The sequence below is a fragment of the Erpetoichthys calabaricus genome, chromosome 5 (assembly GCF_900747795.2).
Source record: "Erpetoichthys calabaricus chromosome 5, fErpCal1.3, whole genome shotgun sequence".
Lineage (NCBI taxonomy): Eukaryota > Metazoa > Chordata > Cladistia > Polypteriformes > Polypteridae > Erpetoichthys > Erpetoichthys calabaricus.
In genome coordinates, this window is record NC_041398.2 from 25,206,232 (window position 1) to 25,233,126 (window position 26,895).

Genomic DNA, 26,895 nt, shown 5'->3' on the forward strand with positions numbered 1-26,895 from the left:
CTTTTTTTCCACTCTGGACTTATTGTGTTGCTACAACGACCTAGGCATGCATTGCTTCTCATACGCCAGCTTCGCTTGGTCCTTTTGTGTGTCTTCCCTTTCTTGCTGGACCCAAAAACAACATTCTTCTGGTGGAATTGCCTCTTCCTCCCTTGAGGTAGGTGTCTCCGTCCATGTACCTCGCGTATTGCCAACCACGTACCCTCATCTGCCAACAAGCCCCCTGTGCTGCAGTGCGAATGGTCTCAGTGGACTGTCCCTCACTCTATGCCGTCTGATTCCACCCACTGCCCAGAAGTCTATCTCTACTTCAGTCTCTGTCTAGATCAACTTGACGATGGATTAAACAATGGTACATGACAGTTTTCTGGGCTTGACAAATAATGTAAACACAGGTTAAACAAAAAGTATTGTTGCCAACTACAGAGGAGTACACATATTGCTGATTAGAAACCAATATCCCCAGACATTTTAATTTTCAAGCCAGGTAAATACAAACATTTTCCAAGGAAGGAGGCAGTTCTGTTATCACAATATTGCATTGTATGTATGTTTAAGCAGTTCAACCTTCAAAGCATGTGACTTTTTGGCAAGGCAGGCAAATATCTGTATCCTGTAGACAGCCATCACAATAACAAGTAACAGGATTATTCAGGACATTTGCCTTTTCACTTACTGTATCACCCTGGCAGTCTGATCTTCAAAGCAGGTGACTAGTATGCAGCAGACACATCAACAATGCCCTATAACAGCATTATTCAGATAATTTGCCTAAGAGAAAATAAAAAATCACCCATTGTACAAAAAATGTTCCCCTCTGACATGCAAGCATAAGGGTGCCATACAAACCAAGGGTCTTCTGGTCAATATCCATTAATAGTCATTGCCATCGTGGAACCTGCACATTGTCCCTGTAAAGTTTTTTCTATGGGCTGTCTGCTTTTTCAATTGAGTCTGAAAAGATTTGCCTGTGAGGGTGCATGGGTGAAAGTGGTCCTTGCAGTAGACTGACATCTTGACCCCGCCTGCTTCCTGCCTTGTGCCCAGTACTGCCAGTATAGGCTTTGGTCTCCATGACCCTAAATTGGATTAAACGGGTTTTATATTATTTTCTGTTATGTGTGAGGGTAAGGCATACCTTCTTATATCTGATACAGCAAATATCACATGAAAAAAGAAAAAAATAATTTAAAAAAATATATTTGATCGTTATTGGCAACTGTCTCCTATTGGTTAATACAATGAAACCTGGCCTTACTAAGCTTTACACTTCACAGTGTTTGAAAATTCTCTTTCTGGTATAAAATTACAGCACTAACACAGTCTTATATTGGGCTAAACACATTGGTCCTGTATTGTGCCATGTTTGAACAGACTGGCAACTCCTGTATTCTTCTATGAATGGGCTTCTCTTTCACAAATTCTCCTTGAGAGTGTTTTGCATGAATAGTCATGCCATCCAGTGAAACCTTCTAAAGTTAGAAACAGTACACAGTTCTCCCCAGGGGGCAAGTTGTTAGGCTGCTTTGGGCCCCAGAAGCTGAAAAAAAAGAGAAAAAGACATAAAGAATACAAATATCTGGCACCTGGATCATTAAATTTGTAGTATGAACAGCTAAGCAAAAATCACTGCAGCACTTTTCAGAAATTCTACATTTGATTTAATACAGTTGATTTTATAAAGTGCTTTTCAAAGTGCTTACAGATATAGTATATAAACCAGTAACAGAATTACAAACCCATGTAACATAAACCTATTAAGGTTTAATTATGACTTTTCTTCACATAATAAATGGCTGCTGCATTTGGTAAACTCTACTGCTGCGACTATCTTCTTCCTCAAAAATCGAATTAGTTTTGATGTCATGGAATTGGCATATTACTGATACGTTTTCCATTTATTCCATTTTTTAAGGTTTCAGAGACACTTACAATATTTCCCCTCCATGACAGTATCCTGAATCGTACTGGATATGGCAAGTCACAAAATCAAAACCTATAATTTTTAAAAAAAATTTTCCTATACAGTACACCCCCAAAATTCACAGGGGTTATGTTCCTAGAGCACCTGCGAATTGTGAAAAACCACGAATTTTGGATGTGGTTAAAAAAATGGCTATTTTCATACTTTAAACCCTAAATATGCCCCCAAAACACTTTAAATTAATTTCAAACTCCACAATACATTACATAAAAATAAATGTAAAGGTAAACCTGTATACTCTACTGCTATGTCTCCCGCAGTGCTAGAATGTAAAATACAGATGTTACCGCTATATGTACTGTAATTCAGGCAAGCGCATTTTCATTGCCAGAAGCCGTAGAAGGTGCAGGGTGTTTCAGCAGCATCTTGGGGCTTTAACCCTTAAACTGCCACATACTTAGGGGTTAATGCATCCCTGGACGCCAAATACTTTTTTGCTGCACTTTAAGTAAACATCACAATTAACAAAGAAAAAGTGAAATTTTAATGGAACACTTTTTTTCATGCGAAGAGCATCACAATTACTGCAACACTGATAATTTTACACACTGCTAATGAACTGTAAAAAGTATTTTAAAAAACTACTGGAACAATATGTACAAGGTGTAACTGACGCCATGTATGTAAATCACTGAGCCAACTGCACTTTAAGTGGCTGCACGCAAGCACACAGAGGTAAGCGCTGACGCTGGCAGGCTAGTCTTAGTGCAGCTTGCAGCATGGTGTCACGCTTGGGTCACAGAAACACAGGAGATTGTAGAGACAGGAACTTTATTTAAACACTTCAAACAAACAAGTCTCTTTCAGAACAGCTCAGTATGCAGTTAGTTATCAATTAAACAATAGTCAAACATCATAGGGGAGCACAGCCCCCAACAGGAGCAGAGAATGTCTGGGGGAGGAGGGAGGAGAGAGAAACAAAGCAATCGGCCAAAAAGGACAGGAACAAGAACACTCAGCTGGAGATGTATCACAGGCAAGGAGAAATAAATAACTCTGTAGCGGTCCGGTGCCGCTAAGATTCACACCATTGACAAGATGGTGATTTATTTATTTTTATGGTGGAGATTCCATCCAGCCTTGACCGGACCAGCGCACACTCACAAACAAAGACAAAAACAAAGCAAACCAGTAATCAAACAGCGAATAAAGAATGTAATGAAAACAAATGAAATAAGAAAACAGTGATACCACCCCTGTTCCCCTTACAGAGATTACAGATTGAATACAACAAAGCACAAACAAAACACACACAGTAAATCATGAAAAAGTTCATGAAAAACAGCAACGGATGAAATGTAATGATGAAAATAGATAGTCCAGAGATTCGCACGTTGAATGGGAATGTAAAGATAGTCCTACCGGTAGTTCCTGAAATGGTGAAGATGGGTTCAGGAGTGCTCCTTTTTTTGCAGGATGGTCATGAATCCACTTACAGTCCTTATGTACACAGGCAGATGGTAGACGCACGAAACGATCCAGGACAAAATGAATAAGTACAGGTAACCCAATAGAAAGCAGGTAGACAGGAACTTGAAACACAAATTACAAAAACTTTTCTTTTGCTTTTGGTCATTGGCCCCCTTTTTAAATGCTGCTCTGACACCCTTTGACCTCAACAGCCCCAGCACCCTCAGCAGAAGACCAATCAGTCCCACTGCAGGGACTGCTGGGAGTTGCAGTTTCAAATTCTATTGGCTACTTTCACCATCCCAAGCCACGGTTCTCTGTACAGTACAGTATTGCCACGAAAAAAGGCATAAAAATGCCGGAGTATATTTGCGGTTTCCGCTAACAATTATCAGTTAGGTTCTAAGGAAAAATCCGTGAATGACTGAGACCGCGAACTCTGAACCGCGATTTCGCGGTTCTACTGTATACATTGTTACCACTCTTTCCTTTATTTTTTATAAACATCACACATCGAGCATCTGCAAACCCTTGTCTTTAATGCTGGTCCTATACTGTGCAATTTTGGCATGACTTAAAACCCAATTTGCAGTCACTGAGTTATTTTCTGAGTCAGCCTGAATTTTAGCTTTATTGGCCATCATTTCACATTGCATCTTATGACTGGGCTGTCAGATGATCAGAAGAATTTCTGTCATGTCATTTCCATTTAAAATTGGAACTTTTAGTATCAAAATCAGAGATTCTTTTTCAGTTTGTTTAGGTGTAAAATATTATTGGTCACGAAGACCGGCAGCTCAACCCAGTCGGGACATCCCAGATATGGAAAGATGGGGAAAGGCAGCTTTTTCAGGACACCTTGACGCTAGAGGACAGCTTCCCTGTTTTACAATGGTGCCCCAGTATCTCAGCCCTGTTGAGTGCAGTGGATACTGTGGATGAATCGGGAGACATTCATTATCTGCCTAACCTGGAAATGGTGGCAGGCCAGGTGGGCAGAAGAGCCAAAGTACTTCCAGGTTGGAAAGTATATAAATGACCGCTGTGAACCCAGCCATTGAGCCAGAGTCAGGAGGAGGTGGACAATCCTTGCTCAGAGATGCGGAGGAGAAGAGAAAAAGAAAAGGAGATATTTGTGTGGTTAGCGGTGCTTTGTTGCCTGTTTACCTGTGACTGTAGTGACTGGAGAGCACTGTGAAGAACTTAAAACAAATAAACAAATTCTTAGTGCTTTTAACTGTTGTTGTCAGTGTCTGTCTTGGGTTAGAGGAGAAACAGTGCCCTCTAGTGTTCACAATATATATATATATATATATATATATATATATATATATATATTATATATATATATATATATATATATATATATATATATATATATATATATATATATATATATACAGTCCATCAAGCCTGTTTGTTTAGCTAATAGCTAAGCTTTTCCAAAAATAAAGACAATGCCATGAGTTGGTCATTGTTCAAGCCCTCCTGGTCCTGAGCCTTCCAGAATGTGAACCCTAGCCTCCTGAACTCCATTGTGTAATTGATCTAATATTTTTCTGTATGCAAAATTTTATGTTTATTTACATTAAACTTCATCTGTGACATATCCCCTGAGTAAGAATTATATCTGTATCCTCCTATAATACTTATTATATTTTATCCATCTGTCTGCTTAGTTTGGTTTTGTTTACAAACTTAACATATTCTTCATCTGCATACATAGCGGCATAATTTATATTAATTAAAAAGAACTGCAGCCCCACATCTTTCCAGCACGGGGCGCTAGCTCCATGGTTGGAATAAGTTCTTTCGTAATTGTGGCATGTTACATCACCCAAAACTATATAGATATAATGTAAAAATCACATAAGAGAAAATAACTTCGCTTTCTTTAATGACGATTTACGCAGCATTACAGACAAGGAAGCCATGACAAGTCCATGTGTAGAGTCTGCCATTTTCGTCACTACGCTGGAAGGATTTTCAGCATCGGATGACGTTATCTCCCATCCGTCCATCGGCTTCAAAGGTGTGCCGGGCAATGTTCCAAGGCTTTATACTCTTTCTCAATGTGTAGGCCCTTACTTAGGTAAATCATGGCATTCCAAACAAGGCAAAGAAAGGATCCAATATCATGCTGATTCTGTCACACAGAAATAGTACAATGCCCATTTTCATAGTTGTCCCTTTCTTGTCTTCTAATGCTTCCCTAGCAGTTCTAAATGATGAGCCCCTGTGTGCTAAATCTGGCCTTTAGCTGTACATGTGAGTGGATTTATAAAATATATTTTTTTTGTATAGAGCACAGTGACAAATTAAACATATAAACTTATTACACCACATCTAATCCCTGATGGATACCACATTATCATCAACTGGTCAAATTTTTATCATCAGTCTCTTGTATGGTATTACACTTAAAAACAGTTTGAAACAAGAAGATAAATAATAACATTGTATTTGTTTTTGTTGTTTTATCATATACTGTTATACTACTAGCACTGTGATAGCCATGTCTGTCTACTATCTGCGTGTCCAACTGTCACTCTGTCTGCATCTGTCCACATGAAACAACGAGGCTAGCGGTTGAATCCAATTTGTTGAAATTTGGCACACTAATTGTCCATGAAAATTTGTCAAGATAAATCCAGTTTCATTGATCTATTTTGACTACAGCCTACTGTACACATTTATTTATTGAAAATCAGTGGCAAGTATGTGTACTCATCTATCTTACAATGTAAAATAAAAACATTCTGTGCGACTTCAACACAGAATTAGTTTACTGTTTTGTTTTTACCTTTAGATCAGCTGCTATCTGGTTGTAGACTTTATTTGCTTTTCCCCTTTTACTTGTTCAACATCCTCTTGTAACAGGCAAAGCAGCAATTCATCTACAGTCATGCTGAAGCTAGTACACCTCGCTGCAGAACATGGGATTAAGTTGGACTGGTTAACCAACCGTTACCACTTAACACGTCGATCAGCACAAGTAGCAAGCAACCTGCTATCCCATCTACAAAATGACAGAGCTCAAATCAGTCGCAAACTACTCCCAGCTCAATTCTCTTTATCGTGGTGTGAGGTGCCTGGAGTTGTATTGGGTAAACAATATATCGTTATTTGGACCACATGCATTTCATGTGTGTTCCATGTCTACAAAGATCTGTGTAAATGTAGGATGACAGCAAATGCGAGGCAGGAATTGTTGAACCTAAAATGAGGGAGGATGGGATAGCAGGCTGCTTGCTGCTTGTGCTATTCAACACATTTGCAAAACAAAAGATGCTGATGAAGATATGCGAAGGAATTTAAAGTGGCCCAGGATTATAAGTTTTTGCATAGGCTTCAGGGATTCTAGTGTTAGATGTCTATGAGTTTGTTAGATGTCTATGAGTTTGCTAATAAGGATATTCTTTATTTATTCAATACAGTAATAATGATTTATTGAATCATGAATTATTTATTCATCACCACACAAGTAAGTATCATCCCTTACTCTCTACAAATGCAGGGGTGGTCTTGTTATATGATATCAGTCTGGCTTCAGCCTCTATCTCATTATTATGGGATGTCAGTTTAGAGAAAGCTATACACATGCAGTACATTTACATTTACTTATTTGGCTGACGCCTTTATCCAAGGTGACCAATAACATTTATAATACAATTGGTTACATACCTTCTGGTTTTCAAATTAGAGCACAGGCAAGTCAAGTGACTTGCTCAGGGTCACACAGTGTCAGTACCGGGATTTGAACGCACAGCCATGGAGTTTGAAGTCCAAAGCCTGTATTACCTAATTGTTATACATTGAAAAGGTTACACTCCTTTATGTGTAATTTTTAGTGCTCAGTAATAAGAAATAAGGTTTTCATTAGTGATGTGTACAGACAATAATGTTTATATCAGCAGTATTTAAATGTTGCAATATTTATGTAATGCCTTAAATTGAGTTTGTTGGTATTAATACATTTATATTATTAGTAATTAACTTTTGTTCTTTCAAATTTACTATACTAATAGCAAGTTTCCAGTTAGACGTTTTGTAATACAATCCTGACATCTAGTGGACATTTTTGTAATTTAGTAAATTATTCTCTATTCTTAATTTATTTGCAGATATGTTTTTTTCTAGTCTAAATCCAATAAATCACCTGAATCCTAGGCAAGTGTTTTAACTGGCACTCTGGAGTGAACACTACTTGTCATGAACCAAAAAAGATACCTCTCGGCAAACAGTTTTGGATATTCAATTTCATAATAATCGATCAAAGATCCCTTCTAGCAGAGAATTATTTTCATGTGCACATAACACTAATATTGCAACTTCAGTAAACCAAATTCACACCAGTTAAAATCTTTACCTAATTGTAATGATTGGTTCTGGCTCACTTTTTGAAGACCCCTTATTTTGAGCAGGCCTCAGGCTAAGAAGGATGTGCCTACCCTATTAGACTGCTAGGCACATCCATTAATGACTTGTAATGAAAAAGGAGTACTCTTGTATTTAAGTACAAAGTTTGCCCTTCCAGCCACCATGATTATCTTTCTTGCCCAGACTGGTTATTCATATACTGGCAAGTTTGTTCACTATGGAGGATGTTTGGGTATAGACAAACTCAAACAAGTTATACTGAACATATCCTGGCTGAGCTCCACATGCACTGAGTTGTAATTTTTCGTCCATCTGTGCTATGCTGCGTGTGTGCATCTGGCATCCACCATGATATTTGTACTGCTCAACCTGTACATAGATATTTTCTCTGCCTTGGTGATGCTCTATTCTGGTGTTAAGTGTATAATTAATAGCAAGTATAACATTCAATTAATATAATATTTGATTAATTTGTTTTTGTATTATGTCTACAAAATCTGCCGTGGAGTTAAAACATATATACTTTTACTGTCTGGTTGCATTTTTATGTCGTTCTTTGGTTACATGTATTGTGACTTCTGTGTAAAACATCTTTTTTTAATACTAATTAACCTTTATTCATTTCCTAAAAAATGGTGTCCAAGGATTCATTAGGCTATGTCCATACTACTACAGTACGCTTTTGTTCAATCAAAGCATTTTTACATGAAACTCTTTCTTGAATCACTTCTTGGGAGAAGTTTTACCCACACTGCTTTTTTCGATTTTACAGTGTTTGGATTTCCAATAAATGGGCCCTTGGCTTAAATTCTATTAAATCTTTAATAATGTATTCATTTCAAAAATACCTAAAAATAAGACAGATGATGGATCACATTCATCCATCCATCCATCCATTTTCCAACCCGCTGAATCCGAACACAGGGTCACGGGGGTCTGCTGGAGCCAATCCCAGCCAACACAGGGCACAAGGCAGGAACCAATCCCGGGCAGGGTGCCAACCCACCGCAGGATCACATTCATGTTACACCAATTTGGAAAACAGTTTGTTTCTTCATGAGTATGTCAGCACTTCTCATACATGCAGCAAGGGTGTTTCTAGATCTGGAGAAATTAGTATTATTTAAAATAATTTGTTTTTTGTCCATTACCCCAAGTAAAAGCTCCCCCGAACAAAGATTATTTGATTTATTCATGTTTGGAATGGAGGCCCCTGAGTCCTTGTTTCATTCAATAAGACAGATTCTCATGTGGTACTGTATATTGAATCTTTAACCAGAAAACCTATGGCTTGGTATATTGGTGTGCCATACCTGATATTCTTATCAAGATAGGTCCCATCTATCCACTGAAATTGACCTTCATTATCCACATCTGTCAGTCCAATCCAGTAGAACATGTTTTCCCCTCCTTTGAGTGCAGTGAAGGATTTTAAAAATGTCTAATGAGATTAAAAAAAAAAAATTGAGTGAGGCAGCCACTCTGTTTAATGCTCCCCTCCATCCCTGTCACCATCAAAATATGGATGAATGGAACAATCCCTTTAATTAGCTATTGCATTTTTTTCACTGTTCTCCATTCCTGCCTAAAACCTACAGTGATGAAGGGCGTACCTGTTCCTCCAAACTCTCTATAATAGCCAGTTTCCCACCCTGCAAGATGCAGTCATCACGACTTGAGGTCCAGTTCATTTTATTAGTGGAAAAAATGTAACATTTGTAGTTGAACAGCAACCAGTTGTCTGGGCAGCTATGACAAGTCCTCCCTGTAGAACAAGAACACAAAGAGATCTTTGAGCTGGTTTGGCTACTTTATGGAGTGTTTACTCAAAATCAAACTTCAATCCAATATTAGGACTGTGAACAAACACTTTTTTAACTTTAACACTGCATGTTCATCCAAATGCATTGTACAAATGTAGAGCTAGAAAGGAATCTCTGAAGAACTTTAAGCCCTGTTGTTGTCAATGTTTTGAAATTCCAAATTTTGCTTCAAATCTTGGCCTGGTCACTGACTGTATGAATTTTGTGTATTCTACCTGTGTATGGAAAGTGTGCGTACTCTAATTTCCCCCCAAATCCTTAGGATATATGGGCTATTTTAATCAATGACTTAAATCATTTTAAAAGTGTTGATGTTGGTGTGTGAATTAATTAATGTACCATATAACGGTCTACTACCTCATTCTTAGCTATTTATGCATTGGTCTAAGCAAGGGTCAAACGCTGAGCGAAATTAAATTTAACCTGATATCAGTGTTGTATCATAAAATGCCTACAATTTTTTGTGGTGTTATATTGCTGTATATCAAAAGTACATACTTTGAATTCTAAACTATTGCCAGCTGCCATGCTGTGGAGCTGGTAGCATTCCTCATTTTAGCTGTTTCTTCTGGACAAACCAGTAAAACAGGAGACCATTCAGATGGTTCATAGTTTCATTAGTGGCACAAATTAAAACAAGCTTGGCATAACATTGAGGAGTGTTTGGCAACTAAGTTAACGAGTATGAAAGTTGGAGTATTTCACATTTTTGTTTGTTAAATTACATGTGTTAGTGGATTAAATTAAGTATATGGTTTTTAACAGCACTTTGCAGTGTCATGTAGTTAAAAAATTAACTTACATAGGCTTGTGGTGGCTAAGAAGCTTTCACACCTGTCAGATTCCAATTCAAGTAATGGAAAAATAGCATTGATTGATTTGTGTTAATGGTGAGGGGTCTGCAACTGTTTTTTAATTTTCTTAAACATAACATTTTTTAAGGTGTACTCAGTAGATTAGTACCGAATAACAAAGAAAAGAAAAATGACTATTAAAACAAAATAACAATGCTAATATAACATAACTATCATTATTACCCTATGAAAGGAGAAAAACTATGGAAATAAGTTCCCTATATATCTATTAATATTAATTAAATACAAATATTTCCTTAAAATTACATAAATAACTAAGAACTTGGAAAGGAACTGATTTATTGCATAACAGAAATACTAAAGGTGACAATAATCTTAAAGTTTTGAATTCCAGTTGGAAGCAAAAGTGACTCTTTGTATACGGATAACCTGTAAGGCAGTGGTCTCAAACTCCAGTCCTGGAGGGCCGCAATGGCTGCAGGTTTTCATTCTAACCCTTTTCTTAATTAGTGACCTGTTTTTGCTGCTAATTAACTCCTTTTCCATTCATTTAATTGACTTATTTTTAATATTTGTTCCCCTGAATTTTTTCATTGTTTCTCTGAATTGCTTTGTTTCTTTCCTTAAATGGAACCCAAACAGAAATGAAATGTGAAGTGAGGGAGGCAACAGAAGACCAACTAAGTCAGGGCCTCAAACGCCAACCAATTTCACTCCAGCCAGTTGCTTAATTAGGCGCAGATGCTTGTTGTTAGTTAAACCTGTTCTTTAATTCATAGCTTGTTGTTGCTCTCATAGTGTAATAGCAAATATCTCCAAAATTGTTAATTTTCTTTTATTTAAGAGCACTGTTCAAATGTTTTGGGAACATGAGCAGAGCAACATTCCTGAGACCTTCATCTTCCTTTTTTTATGATATTGTATGATGGGCACTGTTTGCTGGTCCTGTTTTGGCTCATTTTGTATCTCATTATTGTTTGGCTGCTAATTAAGGAAAAAGAAACAATGAAGGGGTCTGAATCTTCAAAAACAAGTCAATTAAAATTAATTCAAGATGTTAATAAGCAGCTAAAATGGGACACTAATTAAGGAAAGGAATAGAATAAAAACCTGCAGCCACTGCAGCCCTCCAGGACTGGAGTTTGAGACCACTGCTGTAAGGCATGGTCAGTCTGTTGTACGGTATACACAAACTGTAATCCTGTGCTATTTTACAGCACAATCAGTAGGTTGGGCATCACTGAAACTGTATGGTACAGCACGATACACATTGCATATCCAGTGGCTACTGATTTTATACCCTCATATCAACTGCAGTTCCCTTTTGAAATCTGTCCTATGTTTATATCCGTTAGGGGAACTGCACCATTTTTGTGTAATTAATTAGTTCAAACACCATTTAACTGAATGTTGATAACAATGGGTCTCTACAATAATGATATTAGGATTGTAAAATATACTGTATATACAGTCATATGAAAAAGTTTGGGAACCAATCTCGGCCTGCATAATAATTTATTCTACTTTCCACAAAAAAGATAACAGTGGTACATCTTTCATTTCCTAGGAACATCTGAGTACTGGGGTGTTTTCCGAACAAAGATTTTTAGTGAAGCAGTATTTAGATGTATGAAATTAAATCAAATGTGAAAAACTGGCTGTGCAAAAATGTGGGTCCCCTTGTAATTTTGCTGATTTGAATGCCTGTCACTGCTCAATGCTGATTACTTACAACATCAAATTGGTTGGAGGAGCTTGTTAAGCCTTGAACTTCATAGACAGGTGTGTCCAATCATGAGATATAAAGGTATTTAAGGTGGTCAATTGCAAGTTGTGTTTCCCTTTGACTCTCCTCTGAAGAGTGACAGCATGGGATCCTTAAAGCAACTCTCAAAAGATCTGAAAACAAAGATTGCTCAGTATCATGGTTTAGGGGAAGGCTACAAAAAGCCATCTCAGAGGTTTAAACTGTCAGTTCTAACTGTAAGGAATGGAATCAGGAAATGGAAGGCTACAGGCATAGTTGCTGTTAAACCCAGCAGGTCTGGCAGGCCAAGAAAAATACAGGAGCGGCATATGTGCAGGATTGTGAGAATGGTTACAGACAACCCACAGATCACCTCCAAAGACCTGCAAGAACATCTTGCTGCAGATGGTGTATCTGTACATCGTTCTACACTTCAGTGCAATTTGCACAAAGAACATCTGTATGGCAAGGTGATGAGAAAGAAGCCCTTTCTACACTCGCGCCACAAACAGTCGCTTGTTGTATGCAAATGCTCATTTAGACAAGCCAAATGCATTGTGGAACAAAATGCTTTGGAATGATGAGACAAAAAGTTATTTGGTCATAATAAAAAGCACTTTGCATGGCGGAAGAAGAACACTGCATTCCAAGGAAAACACCTGCTACCTACTGTCAAATTTGGTGGAGGTTCCATCATGTTCTGGAGCTGTGTGGCTAGTTCAGGGACCGGGGCCCTAGTTAAAGTCGAGGGTAGGATGAATTCAACCCAATATCAACAAATTCTTCAGGATAATGTTCAATTAGCAGTCACAAAGTTGAAGTTACCCAGGGGTTGGATATTCCAACAAGACAATGTCCCAAAACACAGTTCAAAATCTACAATGGCATTCTTGGAGAGGGAGAAGAACAATGTTCTGGAATGGCCGTCACAGTCCCCTGACTTGAATATAATCAGAAATCTATAGGATGATTTGAAGCAGGCTGTCCATGATCAGCAGCCATCAAATTTAACTGAACTGGAGAGATTTTGTATGGAAGAATGGTCAAAAATACCTCCATTCAGAATCCAGACAATCATCAAAGGCTATAGGAGGCATCTAGAGGCTGCTATATTTGCAAAAGGAGGCTCAACTAAGTATTGATATCATATCTCTGTTGGGGTGCCCAAATTTATGCACCTGTCTAATTTTGTTATGATGCATATTGCATATTTTCTGTTAATCCAATAAACTTAATGTCACTGCTGAAATACTACTGTTTCCATAAAGCATGTCATATATTAAAAGGAAGTTGCTACTTTCAAAACTCAGCCAATGATAAACAAAAAACCAAAGAATTGAGAGGGGTTCCCAAACTTTATCATATGACTGTAAATATTATTATCAATAACATTATAACATATTAGTTCAGTCAATTTAGTATTATATATGCTTACATAATTGCTTCACTCTCCCATTCATTTCCAGAGAAGTGAATTTTTGTACTTTTATGCTGTATGAGACTTTTGTGTGTGCCCACTGCGGCATCTGACAAGTAAAAGAGGAAAATATACAAGCTGATATAACTGCTCACAAGGTGAATTTGAAATGGTAAAGTAATTCACAGTTGGTCATGCAGAATGTTTCTGTCTTTGTTTTTCAATGGAAGATTTTGAAATTTACAAACTTTGTACAGCATGATCTGTTTGAGATATCTCAATGAAAATTGAACAGATATTTTTTTGAAGAATAAGTTTGCCGATTTTCAAAAAAATTAGTTCACCAGTGGGTGAAGTTGTTTCATGTGAACAGAAAGACGTACATGGTTATCGCAATAAGTGCTTCTCAGACTAGAACATTAGAACACTCTATAGATGAGAACAGGTCATTCAGCCCAACAAAAGCTCGCCAGTTCTATCCACTTATTTCTTCCAAAAAAACATACAGTTTTAAAAGTCTCTAAAGTCTTACTGTCTACCACACTACTTGGTAGCTTATTCCAAGTGTCTAATGTTCTTTGTGTAAAGAAAAACTTCCTAATGTTTGTGCGAAATTTACCCTTAACAAGTTTCCAACTGTGTCCCCGTGTTCTTGATGAACTCATTTTAAAGTCACCGTCTTGATCCACTGTACTAATTCCCTTCATAGTTTTAAAAACTTCAGTCAGGTCTCCTCTTAATCTTCTTTTGCGTAAACTGAAAGGCTCAGCTCTTTTAATCTTTCCTCATAATTCAACCCCTGTAGCCCTGGAATCAGCCTAGTCGCTCTTCTCTGGACCTTTTCTAGAGCTGCTATGTCCTTTTTGTAGCCTGGAGACCACAACTGCACACAGTACTCCAGATGAGGCCTCACCAGTTATAAAGGCTGAGCAGAACCTCCTGTGACTTGTACTCCACGCATTGTGCTATATAACCTAACATTCTATTTGCCTTCTTAATGGCTTCTGAATACTGTCGGGAAGTTGATAGCTTAGAGTCCACTACGACACTCCTAAAGACTATATGCAATCACACCTAAAAATAAATAATAATAAAAATTACAAGGCACAAGATGACTTGCAGAGGTTTCTCAAGTAATATAGCAACAAAAACTTTGGCAAAGGGTGCCTCAAAAAAGTATTAGACTTTGTTTTGTTCATATGGCCCTACACAGTAAACGTGAGTGCCTACCTACTCAAACTACTGCATCAAATAAGATAACAATGCTGAAAAATAACCCTGGATGACACAAACACTTGGATACATCAAGGAAATGGAGCAAAAAAAAAACGTGCTGAAAATGTAATGTGTAACAGCAAATAGCAAAAGAAAATGAGTTACAAATAATAATAAGACAGTCTTTCTGATGAATATTAGAAAAACAGAGAATTTCTTTTTTTAGAAAAATGGACAAATTCAAGTCAAACACCAACACCTGTGTGCTTTGCTGCTACTATCCTCACTTGCTCACTTGCATCTTGCCAGCTACAGACGGCATCGTCATGATGCCAAGACCATACTGGAAGGTGGAAAATAATGGAAAATTGCTAGAAACAAACAGAGAAAAAAATGTCCAAGGAAGCAGTTAAATATAGCATGAAAATGTATTTACAAAACTGATGACTTTAACTAACATTCTTTAATTTATATTCTCGATTAATTATTGGATAACATATTGTGATCATATTTGATGCTCAGGATGCTACTGAAATAAACTGATGGAGAGATTTAGAGTGTTTGTTACGAACTAGGACTTTGACAAATAAGGAGTTATGGATGTATAAACTGCAATTATCAGCAGCAAAGTTGAAGACAAAACAAAGAAATTTCATAAGAAATGGTAATAAATTATATACTATTTGAAACTGGAAAAAATCTAATTCTCACTTAGAGGATCTGTGCAGAACTTTTTAAAAACCTAGCAGGGTCTGATCAGTAACAGTTTAGAATAAGCTTTTAAAGCACTGAGGATTTTTCTTCTCCCTTTATCTTTATTCACTTATTAATTCATCTACTTGCTTATTTTTATTCGCTTTAAGTTTTACTCTGCTGGCTTAGCTCTCTTTCTCAGGGGTGGTAGTTGATTTGTTTTCAATCTTATGTTTGTAAAAATTGATTTATTTGTATGGAATGTTGTGTGATTTTAATAAAATAAAAAAAAAAGAAATGGTAATAATATTTTTAATATACTGGGAAAGATGAATGGTAAAATGAATTGTTGAGTATTAAAATGAGAATGAAAATATCCACATTTGCAACACATTCATTTAAAACAGTGTAATGTCATGAATAACAATTGACCTGCTGATCACACAATACTTACCCTCCATAGGCCTTGGGCTGCAGTGTTTACAGTACATGACCAGGAAGATGATGGCAACCACCAGTATGGCAAACAGAAGCCCCAGTGCCAGTTTTAGTAGGTAGCCTCGTTTATTCACTTAAAGAGAAAATATGAGGGTATGTCTGAAGGTAAACCTCACTGCAGTGAGACAGAAGTCTTACTACCTGAATTTGGTTTCATTAGCCTCACCTTGAGAGGTACTTTCTGCGGTTTGTTTGGTGTGTCCAGTTCCTTGCTGACATAGAGTGTTGTAGATGTTTATCTCGGTTGCAGTTTTCTGTGAGTGACAGTGATCTGGAAAACAAGCCAAAGTCAGTCTGTATTAATCTGTACTGTATGGGTAGCTGTTACAGACAATATCCATTATCCAACTCGCTATATCCTAACTACAGTGTCATGGGGGTCTACTGGAGCCAATCTCAGCCAACACAGGGCGCAAGGCAGGAAACAAACCCCGGGCAGGGTGCCAGCCCACATCAAGGCACACACACACACCCACACACCAAGCACACACACTAGGGACAATTTAGGATCGCCAATGCACCTAACCTGCATGTCTTTGGACTGTGGGAGGAAACCGGAGCACCCGGAGCAAGCCCACACAGACACGGGAAGAACATGCAAACTCCATGCAGGGAGGACCTGGGAAGCGAACCCAGGTCTCCTAACTGCGAGGCAGCAGCGCTACCACTGTGACACTGTGCCACCGTGCCGCCCTACAGACAATATGAACAATTAAATATATAAATGTATGGTATACATAGAATATTTAAACAAAACTAAATGTCGAGACAGCCATATTTTTTAAAACTGTTAAATCTAATTAAGTATGGTTACTGCCTTTTTAACAAATGGCGACAAGTACAAAACAGAGAATAGTTTTCTTTGTGGGTAAATAAAGCTGTCCTGTTGACAAATCCAGATGTCATGAACATCATTAGTGAATATGAATTTGCTTCACTTTTCTCAAAGAATCACAAAACTATGCCATTACGACAGCAGTTATATTTCCGCCATTGAGCCAGGAAAAATGATGTTTAATATATGCGGTATAAATTTTTTTCTTTTCCTATATTTTGGCCTCATCTTCAGCCTTGTAGCAGTACCGACGAGGGGACTACAATTCCCATCAGGTAGCAGGAGTGTGCTGTGGCTGATGGGAGGCAGCCTGATCACCATATATAATATTTGAATGCTCTCTTACAGCTTTAGTGTAACAGAATACCTTTTTGTCTCATCATGAGTTGTCTTTAGCTATACTGCATTTTCAAAAACACTGCTCTACCACTTATTTTCATCTGGAACCTTTTCTGAGAAATCAACAGGTCCAAAAGGGGTATGTGAAGGATTGCTGAATCCTTCTTAGTTTATCCCCAACCTCAGGCACTAGGAGTTCTGGGCTGTAACTTCAAACAGGGCAATATCAATGATGTCATATCTCCACTCCATGACATTTCAGACCACCCCCTCATGACCAGCAGCAGGTGGAATAACAATACAAAATAGGGCAGCTCCAATGCCCATGAAAAAAACAATGGAGATAACAGAAATAAATTCACAAAATGAAATATTGAAATAACAATTCAAAACTAAACAATAAACTCAAAAAACATCATTACGCAACAGTTTTAAGGTTAATTTCTATTCTCAATTTTCAATGGAATGATTGTGAATTTTCTTTCACTGAAAATAAAACAACGTTTAAAAATACAGAATTAAACATGTATGTGTTTTTTTTTTTTTTATTAAGAAAAAAATGCCAGTGTAATGGGTGATTTGCTAGAGAGTTATACTGCTGGCAAAAATAGGCGTCATGCTCCAGAAGTTACTTCTGAATGAGCTCAGGAAAACTCTCCTGACCACAGGATGACAGCACAGCCATTGCTATTAATGATGATTTCTTTTTTTCTTTCTTTTTTAATACGTTATTTCTTTATGAATATTGTTTTGCTTATTACTCGTATGTTATTTTGTCCTCTTTATGTTAAATCTAATGCTGCAGGTATGGAATTTCTCTGAGGCCTTATAAGCCTGCAAAGGCCATAGGGCTAACATTACAGAATTAGTTTCCTACATCTGTCTTTCAGCTCCTGTTTGCACGTTTGATTTTTTTTTAAATCATTATAAGTTCTGTATTTTGATTCTGTATTTTTTTTTGACTTTAGCTTCTTAAAGAATTAGATCCTGGATTACAATTTTCCTTCTGAGATTTTTCAGTATTGAAACTTTTACCCCTTTTTGTTGGGCCTGTGCAGGTCAGAAGCCAGCCTCTAAACTTTGGGGTAAGGCTTACTTTGATAGCGGCCCTCACTGGAGCCTTGAGCTCTGTAGTTTTGAGATAAGCCTCAAATATGAAAGGGAAATCTGGAGTACCTGCATAAAAAACCATGCAGACTAATTACTCTCTCACAATATAACATAATAAATGTTACTCTGGCTGTTTGTTAGTAATACTGTAGATCTTTTAATAGCCAGCAGGCAGTTAAGTTAATGTAGTAGTGTAAGATAGCGACCCTCGAGATGGGCTGGCCTACTGTGTCAGGTTAATTTTTCCTTTAGCTCCCTGCTATTCTAGTAAAAGAAGAAAAAACTTAAAAATATTTATATATCTCCAGTCTTGTGTTAGGCTTACCTCCCAGTCTCTTCTACAGTATCTGATTGTGTTAAAATGGAGTAGAACATGTATGCTGTTGAAACACAGATTAATAAGCATAGCTGGAATTGGCTCTAGTTGAACTATGACACTGTATAAGATCATTTTGAATATACATAGGCAGTAACAGCATAAATACATAGAGGGTACTGGAAGGAGAGTGGGCATTGGATGTCCTCATCGAGCAAAACTAGTGTTTGGGCTCCTCCAATAAGCCAACTTTGTTACTAAACATAAACACATTTAACTGTACATTATTCCTCTTTGTCTTGTAGCACCTTTAAACATTTAACCTTTGTATTCTTCTCTTCCCATTCATTCATTCATTCATTCATTCAGAATTATTTTACAAAGAAGTTTTTCTACCTAATTTGCCAATCCTAAGTCATTCTCTGTTTATTTTTACTTTTCTCTCCCATTGCTTAATCTTACTTACTACACACTTCCTAAGCCACATGTATCTTCCACTTTTTCAATTTGTTCGTATTTCATTTTTAGGATGCACCCTCTTATATGCAGTGTCATTGCACCACTGCCCAGCAATCAGACTACTGGTATGTGTGTACAAAGTCTGACATAATAGCAGCATGCTTAAGGACAGAAAAAGGAACATCATACACATTACTTGTAGGCAGCATGATAAAGGTGTCTTGACAGAAAAACAAATACAAAAACAAGAGTATAAAACCGAGAAATGGAAAATAATAAGCAGAAATAATAACAAAAACAAACTCATCAAGCAAGTAAGGAAACACAATTAAAAAGAACAAAAAATGAAGATAACACATGAATTAAATTATAATTAGAAAGAAAACAAAATAAAGAAAGAAATCAGTGTAGATGTGGTTCTGTATATAGAGCAAATGAGAGTATTCTAGATTAGTACAATGGAAAGAAAGAAAGAAAGAAAGAAAGAAAGAAAGAAAGAAAGAAAGAAAGAAAGAAAGAAAGAAAGAAAGAAAGAAAGAAAGAAAGAAGCAATACTAGGAGATAGATAGATAGATAGAAATATACCAAATTAAAGAAGAATGGCATGAGAGCAAATAAGAAAACAAAGAAAATATAAATGTATGAACCTCTAAATCAATAAACAATCTCAATAAAATGGCATAAAAAATAGTATGTATTGTAATTTGTTTAACAATAACCTCTAAAACATACAAACAAAAACAAAATTGAAAAACATTGAGTTTTATACAGTATAATAGATTTATCTATCTGTCCACTAATGTACGTATATAACACGTCATATCCCTGCAGGATCAGGTCAACTGCCTTACTAGTCACAGAGCTGCCACCCTCTAACTGGATTTTTTTAAGTTATTAAGTTTAAGGACAAATAATTTTCATTTATCAAGTATATTACATCTATGTAGTAGTTTGCTTAATGATGTAATTGGAGACATAGCATTAAATCCCCAACAAGCTGCACAGGTCAAGTCAAGTGAAGTTGGCGATCTGCTTTATACAAAACAAAGATTCAAAGAAATGGGATCTACAATAGTGGAAAACGCAGGGGAGTCAGACATTCCAGTGAAACAGGTCAGGTTCATGTCAGGTTGGGAAGTAAGCACTGGTACAGCGCATTGCCGGACCCACCACACAATGGCACAGCTCGGGATCCTGGTTTGCAACCCCACAGGCAGACACACGGTCCAGTCCCACCCTCCAGAAATGACTCTCTATCTGCCGCAGCCAGGTGTTATATGGGCGACCCCTTGGCCTGGTCCAGCCACTTGGGTCCCCAAAAATGAGGATCTTACGAGCTAGATCACCCTCGGGGAAATGCGACACATGGCCATAGTGCCATAACTGATGGTCCCTCACAATGCAGGTAATGTGCCTCATTCGGGACTCCATGAGCAACCACTCATTCAACACAAAGTCAAACCAACGGTAGCCAAGGATTTTCCGGAGAGACAGTACCAAAGGAGTCCAGTCTTTGTCTCAGGTCACTGGATAGTGTCCATGTCTCGCAACCATATAACAAGACAGGAAGCACCAGGACTCTAAAGACTTGGACCTTCATCCTTTTGTATAGATATCGGGAGCGCCACACACCCCTTTCCAGTGACCTCAGACCCCCCATGCTCTCCTAATCTGTCTACTGACTTCATAGGAAGAGTCATGCTGCACAGATAAAGAATAAATAATTGGACCCAGAAACTGAGCCCTGAGGGCTACAATGTCTAATTGTGGACAGGATAAATGAAGTTTTGTCTTCTGCACAGCACATTCCCAAAACAATTAGATAAATATGTACTTAACAGGCCAACATAATTATCCAGCCTATGTACTAAAACCTGCATGTCTAGATAGATAGATAGATAGATAGATAGATAGATAGATAGATAGATAGATAGATAGATAGATAGATAGATAGATAGATAGATAGATAGATAGATAGATAGATACTTTATTAATCCCAGTCTATGTATTAAATTGAGATACAGAGAAACAGTTCTTATCATTAGACCAAAACAGGCAATAATACTGAGCTTAGGTTGCAGTGGAAAGAGTGCCTTATTACACCTAAACATTTAGCTTTAGGGAATCATTTGCAAAAAAAAAACCACAATCCACAAATACTCAAATAACAGTTTTTCAGGAAAGGAAAACAGAAGGTTTGTAGTAAGGTACCTATTTAAAGTAAGGAAAGAAATGATTTCAAGGTTAGGTAACTAAATCATTAATCAAGGTTCTGTGTTGCATATTGATAACACATAAAAATAATAATTTGACAATACTGTACATGAGATTATAATGGCCATGTAAACCTATAAGTCAAGAACCAGTCATGCTCAATATTTCAGTTCCTGCATTCACATGGAACCATTTTATAGCTGCTCATTGACCTAATATGCACATCTTTATGATGTGGTTAGTAAACTAGCATATTCAGAAAAAAATCCACAAAGGTACAAAGGTAGACTCCACACAGACAGTAACTGAGCATTTGATTTTTAACTGTGGACTCTGGAGCTGTGAGGCAGCAAGACTCACCACTACATTACCCTTAAATAGATAGATAGATAGATAGATAGATAGATAGATAGATAGATAGATAGATAGATAGATAGATAGATAGATAGATAGATAGATAGATAGATAGATAGATAGATAGATAGATAGATAGATAGACTGATTTGGCATGCTTTCTATCTATCTATCTGTCAGTCAATCAATACAAGTCAAGTGTCTTTGGCTAGACCTGAAGATCCTGATATGTACCTCCTGGCTGCACAGCTGCTCTTTTCACCCGGGACTGTCCTGCTGTTGCATAGGTGTCAACAGAGTGCTTCTCCAGAGATGTGTAAATGCCCTCTGTGTCCATGGCTGGTAGTCTTCAAAGTGACAGCAGAAAAGAGGCAGTGGTAAACATGATGAATTCTGTAGACAGTTCAGGGCCCCAAGAGGCATTATCTTCAAAGTTCACTCGATGAAGCCGAGGCGAGAGCATGACAAATAAATTATTAAGTCTTGTGTACTCAGCAGCATTCAAACACTTGCGGAAGGAAAGCATTTTACTGATACTGCACTTGACAGATTTTGGGGAAGGCTTTTTTTTTATTGTTTTTAGGCAATGAACTGAATTAAGCAAGTTTGATAATGGATGGATGTGTAGATAATTTCTTTTTTAGCTGTTGTTTTTTTATCATAAGCCTGAGACTGCTACTTACATTAGTGATGTTTGGGCTGACCAATTTAGTCTGTTGCCGCTAAGACCCTCAGCAGAAAAAGAAAATAATAATAATAACAATAATAATAATTTTTCCAAAACTATTAATTTTGGTATATGTATAAACTCACTGAGATAATTATTAGGAACTCCTGTATGCCTGCTTATCCATACAATTTTCTGATCAGCCAATCATATTAAAGCTACTCAATGCATGTAACCATACAGATACAGGTCATGAGCTTCAGTTAATTTTACTATATTTTTTCATTGACTGTGGCAGGATTGTTGGTGCCAGCTGGGCTTTTTGGAGTATTTCTGTAACTGCTGACCTCCTGGGATTTTCATGCACAAAAGTCTCTAGAGTTTACTCAGAATGGTGCAAAAAAACAAAAAAAAATTCCAGTGAGCAGTAGTTCTCTGGATGGAAACACCTTGTTAATGGCAGACGTCAGAGGAAAATGACCAGGCTGGTTCAAGCTGACAAAAAGACTACAGTAACTCAGATAACCACTCTGTACTACAGTAAGCAAAAATATAAAATCTCAGAATGCACAACACATCAAGACTTTAGATAGATAGATAGATAGATAGATAGATAGATAGATAGATAGATAGATAGATAGATAGATAGATAGATAGATAGATAGATAGATACTTTATTAATCCCAAGGGGAAATGCACGTACTCCAGCAGCAGCATACTGATAAAGAACAATATTAAATTAAAGAGTGATAATGCAGGTATAACAGACAGACAATACCTTTGTATAATTTTAAAGTTTACCCCCCCCGGGTGGAATTGAAGAGTCGTGTAGTGTGGGGGAGGAACGATCTCCTCAGTCTGTCAGTGGAGCAGGACAGTGACAGCAGTCTTCTGCCGAAGCTGCTCCTCTGTCTGGAGATTATACTGTTTAGTGGATGCAGTGGATTCTCCATGATTGACAGGAGCCTGCTCAGTGCCCATCGCTCTGCCACGGATGTCAAACTGTCCAGCTCTGTGCCTACAACAGAGCCTGCCTTCCTCACCAGTTTGTCCAGGCGTGAGGTGTCCCTCTTCTTTATGCTGCCTCCCCAGCACACCACTGCGTAGAAGAGGGTGCTCGCCACAACCGTCTGATAGAACATCTGCAGCATCTTATTGCAGATGTTGAAGGACGCCAGCCTTCTAAGGAAGTATAGTCAGCTCTGTCCTTTCTTATACAGAGCATCAGTATTGGCAGTCCAGTCTAATTTATCATCCAGCTGCACTCCCAGGTATTTATAGGTCTGTACCCTCTGCACACATTCACCTCTGATGATCACGGGGTCCATGAGGGGCCTGGTCCTCCTAAAATCCACCACCAGCTCCTTGGTTTTGCTGGTGTTCAGTTGTAGGTGGTTTGAGTCGCATCATTTAACAAAGTCCTTGATTAGGTTCTTATACTCCTCCTCCTGCCCACTCCTGATGCAGCCCACGATAGCAGTGTCGTCAGCGAACTTTAGCACGTGGCAGGACTCCGAGTTGTATTGGAAGTCCGATGTATATAGGATGAACAGGACCGGAGAAAGTACAATCCCCTGCGGCGCTCCTGTGTTGCTGACCACAATGTCAGACCTGCAGTTCCCCAGACGCACATACTGAGGTCTGTCTTTAAGATAGTCCACGATCCATGCTACCAGGTATGAATCTACTGCCATCTCTGTCAGCTTGTCCCTAAGGAGCAGAGGTTGGATGGTGTTGAAGGTGCTAGACAAGTCCAGAAACATAATTCTTACAGCATCACTGCCTCTGTCCAAGTGGGAGAGGGATCGGTGTAGCATGATAGATGATGGCATCCTCTGCTCCCACCTTCTCCTGGTACGCGAACTGCAAAGGGTCGAGAGCGTAGTGAACCTGTGGCCTTGGGTGGTGAAGCAGCAGCTGCTCCATGGTCTTCATCACATGTGACGTCAGAGCGACAGGCCAGAAGTCATTCAGCTCACTAGGACGTGATACCTTTGGGACTGGGGTGATGCAAGATGTTTTCCAAAGCCTCAGGACTCTCCCCTGTTTCAGGCTCAGGTTGAAGATGCGCTGTAGAGGACTCCCCAGCTCCAACACACAGGCCTTCAGCAGTCGTGGCGATACTCCATCTGAACCCACTGCTTTTCTGGCACAAAGTCTCCTCAGCTCTCTGCTTACCTGGGCTGCTGTAATTGTGGGTTGGGGGAAACTGTCTCCTATGCTGGTATCAGCAGAAAGATGGGTGGAGGGTGCAGTACTCCGAGGTGAGAGTGGGTTAGGGTGGTCAAACCTGTTAAAAGTCTCCACGTCTCTCTCGATGGTGGCACCCCGCTTCGAGCTGCAGCCAGTGATGATCTTCATCCCATCCCACACTTCCTTCATGCTGTTATTCTGCAACTTCTGCTCCAGCTTTCTTCTGTACTGCTCCTTCGCCACCCTGAGCTGGACTCGGAGTTCCTTCTGCACGCGCTTGAGCTCATGCTGATCACCACCTTTAAAAGCTCTTTTCTTCTGGCTCAAAAGGCCCTTGATGTCACTTGTAATCCATGGCTTGTGGTTAGAATAGCAGCGTACTGTTCTTACTGGAACTACAATGTCCATACAGAAGTTGATGTAGTCAATAGTGCAGTCAACAACCTCCTCAATGTAGATGGGCTACAACAGCAGAAGATCATGTCGGGTTCCACTCCTGTCAGCCAAGAACAGAAAGCTGAGGATGCAGTGGGCACAGACTCCCCAACACTAGATAAATTAAGACTGGAAAAGCGTAGCCTGTTGTGATGAAACTTGAGTTTTGCTGAGGCAGACTGATAGTAAGGTCAGAATTTAGAGTCAACTGCACAAATCCATGCATCAAGCTGTCTTGTGTCAACCAACAGGTTGGTGGTGGTGGTATAATGGTGTGGGGAATGTTTTCTTGGTACACTTTGAAACTGTTAATACCAATCAATCATTGCTATCCCTTCATGGCCACAATGTATCTATCTCGTAATGGCTACTTCCAGCATGATAACCTACCATGTCACAAAGCAAAATTCATCTCCAACTGGTTTCATGAACATGACAATGAGTCCAGTGATCTTCAATGGCCTTCCCAGTCAGCAGATCTGAATCCAGTAGAACATCTTTGAGATGTGGTAGAACAGGAGAGTCACTTCATAAATGTGCAGCTGACAGTTCTGCTGAAGTTGCGTGATGTAATCATATCAGCATGGACCAGAATCTCAAACATGTTTCCAGCATCTTGTAGAATCCATGCATGAAGAACTGAGGCAATTTTAAAAGTAAAAGGAGGCCCTACCCAGTATTAGTTGAGTGTTCATAAATATTTGCTCAGTGAGTGTATATATAATTATATTCAATGTATACAGAATATCTTGAATGTTTTTTCTTATAATTATTGATTATTCAATTATTTATTCTTGTCACATTTGTATATAATCTTTTTAATTTTTTTCATTTTTCTAAATATACATGTTAACATTATATACAAGTCATTTATAACCTAATGTTATTTTTCATTTATTGTACTTTTGTAAAGCCGTTACCTTTTGACATTTATGTGCCTCTTAAAGTATATAGTATGAGAAAAATTGTTTTTCATTAAGTATGGGAAAGGCGCTATATAAATAAAATGTATTATTATTATTATTTATTGTGAACACATTTTTAAAAATGTATTTGTTGTTCTTATTTGTTTCATTTGTCTCTTCAGAATGGTAATTTAATCACTTACTGTATCCAGCAGGTAGTGGTCACTCTTGACCACTGAATGTGCAGGAGACGCAGGTCTTCAATTCAAAAGTGTGATCCTGTGTGAAGAATCTGTTTGTTGACTACTTTCATTTTTGGAAGCAGCTTATTTTAACATTATCCTAGGAAAAAATAGATGTGTATGCTTTGTGAGCATACAGCTGGATGACACGAAATGTGGATTACAACACAAGTAACTTGAGATTTTTTCATTGATGTTTTTGATATTGTTTGCTGTTGTCCATCAATAGGTCATCACAGTGTTCCTGTTTCATCAGAAATGTTCTTCTCTACATTCTCCACATAAACATTGCATTAAATTTTTTTCTCTGCCTTTAATGCAATGGGTAAGTAATGTGTAAAAAATATCTTTGAACAGAGTACTCCTTTAAGATGGGAGCACTTCTTCACCCAAAGAGGTTTGGGATTTGAAATTAAACAACCAAGTCATATAGTTGAAGCAGAAACCTGGACAACATTTAAGAGTATCTGAATGAAATATTGGTACAGCTTAGCTAGAAATGTGAAACTAAAAATCTACTTGCAAGCTACAAAGGGATAAAAGCTGTTCTGCTATAGTAAAATGTTATTAATGAGCTGACTTAGGGTAACTTCCTTTCCTAGGAACGTGTCTGTTAGACACAGGAAAGATTTGCACGATATAAAATAAAATGCATAGGTAAACGATATTATGCTTTTTTATAAGTAAGGGAATGGGGGATAGAGAAAATATTAAAAGCCGACTGAAAAGCCGAACTTTGCTCTTCTGCCTTGCAACGTAGAATCTGTGTACTTATCTGTGACTGAATAAAGACTGATTGATTAAACTATGCCTGTCCTCCTCTCTCCTTCCACAATAGTCAAAC

At 38.0% G+C, this 26,895-nt stretch overlaps 1 protein-coding gene across 1 annotated transcript; it reads right to left on the reverse strand.

Moving 5' to 3' along the window:
- Positions 1-459: 459 nt before the first annotated feature.
- On the reverse strand, positions 460-22,091 carry LOC114652577 (CD209 antigen-like protein E). The gene is made up of 6 exons (XM_028802952.2): positions 21,844-22,091; positions 16,149-16,253; positions 15,939-16,055; positions 9,388-9,539; positions 9,088-9,215; positions 460-1,540 (listed from the first exon to the last, which is right to left on the reverse strand). Exons 1-6 carry the CDS (start codon positions 21,944-21,946, stop codon positions 1,396-1,398), a joined length of 750 nt encoding a protein of 249 aa, XP_028658785.2. The 5' UTR covers positions 21,947-22,091; the 3' UTR covers positions 460-1,395.
- Between the last annotated feature and the right edge of the window lie 4,804 nt (positions 22,092-26,895).